Below are 9051 nucleotides of genomic sequence, written 5' to 3'. Positions count from 1 at the left end.
AGTAGTGGAGACAACTGATAGCTTAAGATGACAATGGCAGGATTTATTTCCTAGATTTTCTAAAATATTCCAGGAACGAAATACTGAATTACGTTTTTAAAATACTAAAAATATTATTGATACTATAAAAACATTAACAGGAAAGAATACTCTAGTGTTTACGAGACAAAACACTTATAGCACAAAGTAAAACATAAGATCATGGAAGGTTTCTCTCGCGTTTATGGTTACTGTTTACCCATGAGTCATAACATAATTTTTTATAGCCTATGATATTCCTTAAATTTAGATTAGCTACCTACATGAGTCATAATATCATATTTTGTAGCCTATAAAATTCTTTAATATACACTCCCTGATGTAAAAATTATGTTCCAAAATCAGGCATGATCGCTTGATGAAAAACAAGCGAAGTGAAAATGTTTTGGAAGCAAATATTGAATATAATTTATACATAATTGAGCCCGCATTTATCAGCGATCTGTTTCATACTTTAAAGATAAATTAATTATTTGTGTGTGCGTGTGTACAGTAAATGAAGTATTTATTTATTCGTATTTACTCACAATCATCAGCAATTCACTCACCTTTCGAATCGTCGAAATACGGTTCATTAAAATTATTTCGATTCAAAATTAATAAAAGGGGAAATTTTACTTTTAATTATTTATAGTACAAACGAAATTAATCTGCATGATATTTAATGTAAACGAAACCTTTATCATTTATATAATGATTCAGAGCATAATATGCTTTACAAAGAACATGTTATGAATATATTTCACATATTTATTGTCTATTGTGTTTGCGTTGGATTTTAACATCGAAATGAAAGTTCTGTATAAAATATATTATTCCAGACTTAGTTTATTATGAAAAAAAGTGTGTGTCAGCTCTGACGCACGACTGGTGTTTACGCCTTCAGATCGACTATCTAAATAGTCAAAAAAAGGCTTCCTAATATAAGAAAAAGATTAATACCATATAAAATGGTAAACAAACGAATCAAATAACGCCATCTATCGGAACCCTATTGGGCTCCGATAGACGGCGTTACGAGAAACGTAACGGTTTTACTATATGTTTTTCATACCGGGCGTTATATGAAAATCAATTCTTAAAGAGTAAATTCCAAAAAATATTGTATTGAAATCATATATTTAGTAACGGAATATTTTTGTAGGTGGCTATATTTTTGGCCAAGGCAAAATTGCAAACTCGTGTCACCGACTGTAGTGACGTGTTGATCGTTAGAGCTGCGCAAAATAAACAAAACAAAGAAAGAATTTACTTATATTCGTTACAAGTGGATTTGATTGGCCTGTTGGCTTAGTTGGTAGTGAGCGTTCTGCGCCAGGGGTTGTGGGTTCGAGTCCTGTCCCGAGTCTCGGTGCAATAATCATATTTGTGTATATGTTTCTCAGTGGCGTGCATAAAGTATTTAGACAGGCAGGCAAAAAAAAAAATGAACAGCCACACTGCACTTACTTTCTCACAATTTTTTCCTAATTTATTTCAATTTTGTTGGGAATAGAGGCTTTTGGATAATTTCAAGAACAGACAAGTAAATTATTGGACACGTAAAGTGCATTTATACTAATAATGCAGGCATACAAATACACGTAACATACACGCAACCAACTGATACTTATCAAACAAATCCTGATTTGAAATCAGTTACTGGATAGACGTAGTGACCTCATATAACCTCATATAAGGCCGGCACTCTGATAATTTCGTTTATGTCAAACATAGGAAATCATTGATAAAACTAATAATTAGTTACGAAATTGTATGCTTAATGAAAGTTCTTGTTTATTCATTAATATATGAAAAATTATAAAGTTTTTTCATAAAATTTTTTATTTATATGTTGAATCGATACGCCTGAACAATTTTTAATTTATCCGTAAAATCGAACGTTTTGAATTTGGATGCACTATTTACTTTCATCAAACACAGATCTTCGTTACATATTTCACAAATAAATTTATCCATCACAAATATATTAATATTTTCACTAATGACAAGAACGCACAAACGAAAAATTCTAAGTGAATTGTCAATTGTCATAATATTACTTGTGGAATGATTCGGATGGCGGATGCGATTATGTGACCGTGTTAAAAATCATAATTATTGGTATAAACGGTATCGAATTCAAGACAATTTGATTTGACAGGTTATTTTTAGGCTAGGATTATATTTATGTCTTACTGTCATTGCTAACATTTGTTATTTTGTGTGTGTGTGGGTCTTCCTGAAAGGCCCGAGGGTCTGCCGGGTACGGGCCTTGCCCTTGGGGTTTTCGCCTTAATTTTTAAACACTACTTTCGGCGGTAGTTGCAGGAGCTCGCGAGGTAGAGGACGCCCTAACATTTGTTAACGATTGTAGGTAGAAGTTTTATAAAAGGCCCGTCGTCGATTGCGCGAAGCGCTGATATCGCATATATGACGGCGGGTTTTTCAAATTGAAGCGGATTTAAATTGAATTATGGTTTAGGTCTTTTTCAAAAATATGTAATGTTCGTGTTTTATATATGATTTTTAGTAACATGCCAAGGTAGGCAGTGCCTTTCTGCCTATATGAAGTGCACGCTACGGATGTTTATGAGGTACAGGAGGAAATAGCCTGCTCAAAACTTGGAGCAGTCCTTGGGGGGAAGTACCTTAACCTTATAGAAGACCATAACTAAAGAGAAGTCCTCTGAAGTGTGTAATGTTAAGAGCACGCTAAGCTGTCGGCTCCAGTTGTTATCGTAGACGACTAATAGCTGTCGTTACTCATAGTAGGAAATATATACATACGTCAACTTGCAATAAAGCAGCGTAGTGGATTGAAGCTTCTCCTATATGAGAGCAGTGAGGTGTTATAGGGATTTATTTCTTTATCTATTTAATGCATAAAAAACTTATTTCTAACATTACAGGGATCCCAATGCGTTAGTTAAGTTAGTAGGATGAATCCAAACCTCTGTCAAGTTTGCAGTACATAAACAAAATTTTTATATACGGTTCTTGCTATTTACTAAATATATGTTTTATTTCGCACGGTTTGTATATATTTTGACATTGTACTCATTTAAGAAGCGTTATCAATAATCTCGTGTTTCCAATGAAGCGAGGGTTATCAACTAGACCTTGATTGAGCTATTTGTTCTGTTTTTATATTAAAATAATAAATAGATTGAGGAAAATATTCATTAAATATACGTTTCTCTAGGCTTTACATTTAGCACGTTTTTAATGTTTGTCGTTTTAGGGCCTATAATTTAGGAATTATAATTTTGTTTACATTTGTTTATTAACATACGCTATACACCGCCAGTTACAGATAAAAATAGATAAAATTAAACATAACGCAGGGTACTTATTATCTCTCTCTCTCTCTCTCTCTCTTTCTCTCTCTCACACACACACACACAAAATCATAAACGGCTCAACGATAAACGTCTATATGACCAATATTTTACATGTATGCGAATTCAAACCGTGAACAACCCGTCATAAACTCAAACGTCATGAAAGACTAAAAATTATATTTAAAATTAAAAATAATATTAATTAAGAATAAAGTTGTAAAATTTTAGAGGTACTATCCAAAAAGGAAAAACAAAACTTTTTTTATAGGTACTCTTTAAAGCGCGTTGATATCTTAAACGTTTTCACAGAAGCATCACTAAGGAAGCAGAGCCTTTAAGGATCCTCGGCTTCAGAATATCTAAATATGAATAGCTGGGGGCGATAACGAGTTTTTCTCTAACGCGATAAAACTCCGGTAAACATTTTTCCAATACTTTCTATGGCGGAAACTCATCAGACGCGGTTGAGGCGCTCTAACTGTAAAATTGTATTTTTAAATCCTTACCAACTAGTTATTACTTTGAGGCCTTGACAAACCATTTATTATAAATAAAATCATTACTTAATATAGTAGTTTCTTCAAACAACAATATACACCGTATAGGATCAAAAATATTTGTTACACATGTATTTTTTTGTTTCTACATACATTTTCTTTAGATCAGTTGGATGAAGTGTCTGCTTGTAATATTAAAATAACCAGTTTTTACTAGATGCATATGGATATATACACGGTACATATACCAAAATAACATTTTTTTACACTGTTATAACTGTCTGTCTGTCTGTTTGCTCCGGCTAATCTCTGAAACGGCTGGACCGATTTTGACGGGACTTTCACGGGCAGATAGCTCATGTAATAAAGGGATAACTTAGGCTACTTTTATTTTAAAAATTTATTTATTTTGTAACTCTGCGAACTGAACAATTTTTTTTAAATGACATGCGGACGAAGTCACGGTCACAGCTAGTGTATTATAAATATTGTCATAATTTTTATTACGATTTAAAAATAGAAAGTATAAAATGTTTATAATCATAACTATTATTATAACAGATACACATGAAATATTAAAAAAGACTTGTATGTTAATTTACAGTCAAAATCAAAATTAAAAATTGCTATATTCAAATAGGCTTCAAACCCACTTTTGAATCGCCATTTTAAAAAACCAAAATTATATTTGTTTTAATTGATTACTAATTGTTAAGAGTAAAGCTACCACCGATTAGGGATGTACATTCTGCAGAGAAGAATCGACAAGAAACTCCACAGTAACTCTTTAAAAAAATGTGTTTTATCGTATGTAAAATCCTACATGAAAAAAGGCGGCGCTAAATCCACTAATATATACTTTGTCATCAATAATAATGGGAATGTTTGATTAAAAAAATATTAGTCTTAATATTTGTTTAAAGCCTTTATTTCAATTTAACGCATTTTAACGTATTACGTGCATTTCGTTATTGTAAGTCAAACTGTAATGATCATTTGTGAGGAATTAATAAATTATTTTTTCATTTGCTCCTTATTGTTGATAAAAATTGGTTAATTGCGTTAGAGATATATCTGCTTGCTTCTTTCACTCAACTCTTAAATGGATTAGATCTTTCAAATGATGCATATCCATACTTGTGTCGACATGACACATTTTCTATTTAGTATACAATATCTGCTTTTGATAATATATAGTAGCTTCGAAATTCCAAGAAGTACAAAAGAATTCCGTCACATATATAAGAAATTATTACTCATTTAGTCTAAGTCAGTACTCATCAATTGATCGTGAGAATTAATACTGACGCAATAAAAATAAATAAATAAGATAATATATAAACAGTTAGTATGTCAAAAGATATTAGTATCAAGACAATTATCGGAGCAGACGAGTTAGAACACGTATATCAGATGGAGATGTTGCGGCTGTGTTTTGTGGTGTTAGGTGAGTTTAATAACGGTGTCTAGTTGGTCATTGCAATTAAATGGAGTTTGCAATTGACTGGAGTATTCGAGAGGTTTTCCATTTGTATTTTGCGTGTTGTGCTAATAAGTGCCAAAGGTTATTGAGTGATTAAACTTTAAATGGGGACGTGTATGTGATTTTGAAGGTTATTACATAAAACTAAAAATAACACATACGTGTATCGATTGGAGAGAATACGTAAAAATTACCGAAGTGTTGGTATTTTAAACCAGGATATTTCTTTTAAAAGTCCTAAAGTTGAAAATTTCGTGATCATTTCGTGCTTGTTAGTGACAGGCAATATTGTGAAAAACACTTGAACCCTTGACAGTGATTATAAGAAATATACATAATTATGACGGATAGTGCTGTACTAAGCTGAAATTGTGTGTAAATGTTAGGCAAGCTTGATCCTTTATGCTTTTTGAGCCGTTATCAGGAATATACGAACATATACATATATGTAATTTATTATTGTCAAACGCAGTATGAGGCCCTCAGGCCCGCTGGGCCGACGATCTACGTAAGATTGCCGGTGGGGTTTGGATGAGGATTGCGGAAAACTGGGATGTTTGGCGCGAACTTGGGCAGGCCTATGTCCAGCATACTACAAAGCTAATTTTTCATTACTTGATTTATAATGATTTTATTTACGATGATACATGGTAAATGAATTTTTAGCATTTTAAGCACCGAGGGTAAAGGGTCATTTTTATTTTTCTCTTAAAAGTTAGAACGAGAGTGTCGAAAAAAACTGTTCAGTAAATAATATTGTCAGTTCTTTTTCAGTTTTTATACTGATGTGATAAATGTAGAAACTATTAAAAAAACTTTGGAAATTAAAACGGTCTTCTTTTATCCCTAGTTGGTAATCGGTGAACGTTTCAATGGTTTTGATAATTTTTAATGTAATAAAAGTTTTTAAAAATTAGTGAGTAATCAATGCGATTGTGCGATAATTGTACAATTACTGTAAGTATTACATTCTATTGTTTTATTGGTTTTCTTTTCAACAGCTACATCAGTGTCGCTGGCGTCATGTGGCGGTTCGTGTCCTCCAACGTTATCAGTGGACATCTGTGAAGCTGCTTGCGGTCCCACAGTGTTGTGCAATGCCCCACAACTCTGCTGCCCAACAGCGTGTGGGGGGGCTATGTGTGTTGATCCCATGACAGAACGACACTTCGTCACATTAGGTAAATATTGCCATATATCCACAATAAACGTGTGATATTTAAGAATTGCGTTATTACGTCTAAAAGTCAATAGACTTTTAGACCTAATTAGCAATGTTTCCAAATTGCTCTGTTGTGATGTGTTATGTACAAAAATTATTCCACTTTTGCTTTTTGTGTTTGGGTTGTCTGGGATGAATGGCTAATTAGGCGTGTGTTAGCGAATTTGTGGAATGCAACAAAAAAATAAAATTCATTTACATAGGCCAATAGGCACAATGAACGCGATATTATTTTTTTTTTAAATTTAGTATTGATTGGTCTAGTCTTAGTAGTTATTTACAATAAATTAGTCAGTATCGTTAATCGTTATGAGAATTTTTTTACTGAAAATTAAAAGCGTTCTTTATTTATTTATTTACATATAATAATGTTGTAAACATTACAAATCTTATAATCTAATGCTTTTACAAAATTTCGGTTATATCGAATCTTTGGTCTCAATATACCGCTTTACCGCTTTGCGAAACACAGCATATATCACTTACGAGCTCGTTAGATACAATAATATAAAAGTAATATTGATCTTAATTCAGATTGATACAATATTTTCAAACCTTAATTTGTTCCATGCAATTGTTATAATAGATAACAAACAGAACAATTTGAAATAAATTTCGTTAATTCTTTTGCGATAAATTTTTTTTTCGAGATTTTTATACGTTACACAGACATATATAAAAGAAATTAAAAATGTCTTTATCCCAACTATTTTATATTTTCAGTGAAACCAGGTCGTTGCCCCGAGTATCCTCGTGGGGTCTGGATATGCAGTCACACATGTACGGGCGACTCAGACTGTCCCCGCGCTCTCAAGTGCTGCCCTAATCGATGTGGAGCTCTGACGTGCCAGAGACCAGAGACAGAGGACGTGCAAATACCTTGATAACTTAGTTCCATAATATACTACTGGACAGTGCGAATGATAAATTTAATTTTTCCGTGAAAAATTTATGGTATAAAATTCTGATTTTCATTAATAAATGCGGTAATTTTATTTTGATTATTTTTTTTTATGTCGTAAGTCGATGACATTTTATTACCAGGAAGCTGCCAATGTCAGTTAATTTCGAAATAAGTCAAAATGAATATTATATATTTCGAAAAAAAAGTGTAAATATACACACATAAAAATACGATAGTATTTATTTCGTAATCATTCTTCTATTTATAGTATAATTTAATCAGAAGCAATAAAACGCAACAGAAACTCAAAACCAACGATTACTTAGTTCAATTAGGCTTCAAAATAACTTTTGAATTGTCCTCTTACTACATACGAGTTTAATAATATTCGTTTTTAGTAAATTATTAATAGTTAATGTAAATCTACCACAGATTCGGAATGTAAATTCTGCAGAGTTACTGTTTTTATTTAACAATCTTTTTTTTTACATTGTTTTTTACATTTCACCTACTTTTAACTACATCAACTATATGTTACTAGCTGACCCGACAGACGTTGTCCTGTCCTAATTATGAATATTGAATTCGTTTTGGTACCTATAATGAATAAATAAAAAAAAAAAATTAAAAAGAAAAGTGTATTAAGAGCCATTTCACAATTTTACGCTCTGCAAGTTTAGGTAAATTTGGTCGCATCGCGCGAGTCGTACGAGCCGCGCGATCTTTGTGCTAGTACGTATAGTGTGACAACCAAAAGACCATCGTGATCATTTTCTGATGTATAATAAAAATTATAACTATGGTATAAAATGTTTTTTACATAATTAATTTGTTAAAAATTTCAAGTATGTTATATAACAACAGTCAATAAATTTAAAATAAAATTAAAAAAATCAATTTTATGAAACATTTTTTTTAATTGATTTAGTTTTTTCAGTTTACGAATGAATCTAATATTTACGATATGAATAAAAAAGCATTTAATGACATCGACACCGACAAACATATTAATTAACAAATAACAAGACAAACAGATTGAAATGCCTATTTGTATTGATAGTGTGAGAAAAGAAAATTAAATTATACATTTGTTTACAGAAATTATCATTATATTATTTTACAGTCATTTTCGTAATATGTTTATTTTATTTATATTTTATTATGAAAGTATCAAATGCGTTTTATCCGCTATAACAACAGGCGCTTGGCGCGTGTGAGCGAAAGAGACGGCTGCGCAGAATTTGGCGTGGACCTTACCTCTAAGAGCGCTAGCGCTCGACTGATTTACCGGGCTTGATGCGTGGCAATATATACTATCTTTTTATTATTTAATATAAAATGTATTAAAAATAATTACATCTTTTAATTATTTTTTTTTGTATTCCTTAATGATGTAAGTTTACTTTGATGAAGATAGTTCGTTAAAATTTCTTAGTTTTCTAAGAGAAATATCGCTTTTAAAATTGTACTTATTTGGAAAATATTCGTAACTTTAAATTTTTTTTATCGTTTAATAGAGATACAAATGGAATAAAAATCTATGATAGTGGACAACAAAATTATATTCCACATATTATGATATT

The 9051-nt window shown here is 31.5% G+C and overlaps 1 protein-coding gene across 1 annotated transcript; it reads left to right on the top strand.

Annotated features, from left to right (window-relative positions):
• The first annotated feature begins 5188 nt into the window (after positions 1 to 5188).
• Positions 5189 to 7559, top strand: LOC123655031 (waprin-Phi1-like). Its single transcript, XM_045590879.1, has 3 exons — positions 5189 to 5306; positions 6344 to 6523; positions 7288 to 7559. Exons 1-3 carry the CDS (start codon positions 5210 to 5212, stop codon positions 7446 to 7448), a joined length of 438 nt encoding a protein of 145 aa, XP_045446835.1. The 5' UTR covers positions 5189 to 5209; the 3' UTR covers positions 7449 to 7559.
• The last annotated feature ends 1492 nt before the right edge of the window (positions 7560 to 9051 follow it).

Source organism: Melitaea cinxia, chromosome 7 (assembly GCF_905220565.1).
Source record: "Melitaea cinxia chromosome 7, ilMelCinx1.1, whole genome shotgun sequence".
Taxonomy (NCBI): Eukaryota; Metazoa; Arthropoda; class Insecta; order Lepidoptera; family Nymphalidae; genus Melitaea; species Melitaea cinxia.
This window is presented reverse-complemented; position numbering and strand designations above follow the sequence as displayed.

Bases quoted from the DNA above. Each gene is read 5' to 3' on its own strand.
- LOC123655031 (XM_045590879.1), top strand. From the start codon at position 5,210: ATGTCAAAAGATATTAGTATCAAGACAATTATCGGAGCAGACGAGTTA. The intron at 5,307-6,343 runs GTGAGTTTAATA...TCTTTTCAACAG, and splicing joins GCTGTGTTTTGTGGTGTTAG to CTACATCAGTGTCGCTGGCG. The intron at 6,524-7,287 runs GTAAATATTGCC...TTATATTTTCAG, and splicing joins ACGACACTTCGTCACATTAG to TGAAACCAGGTCGTTGCCCC.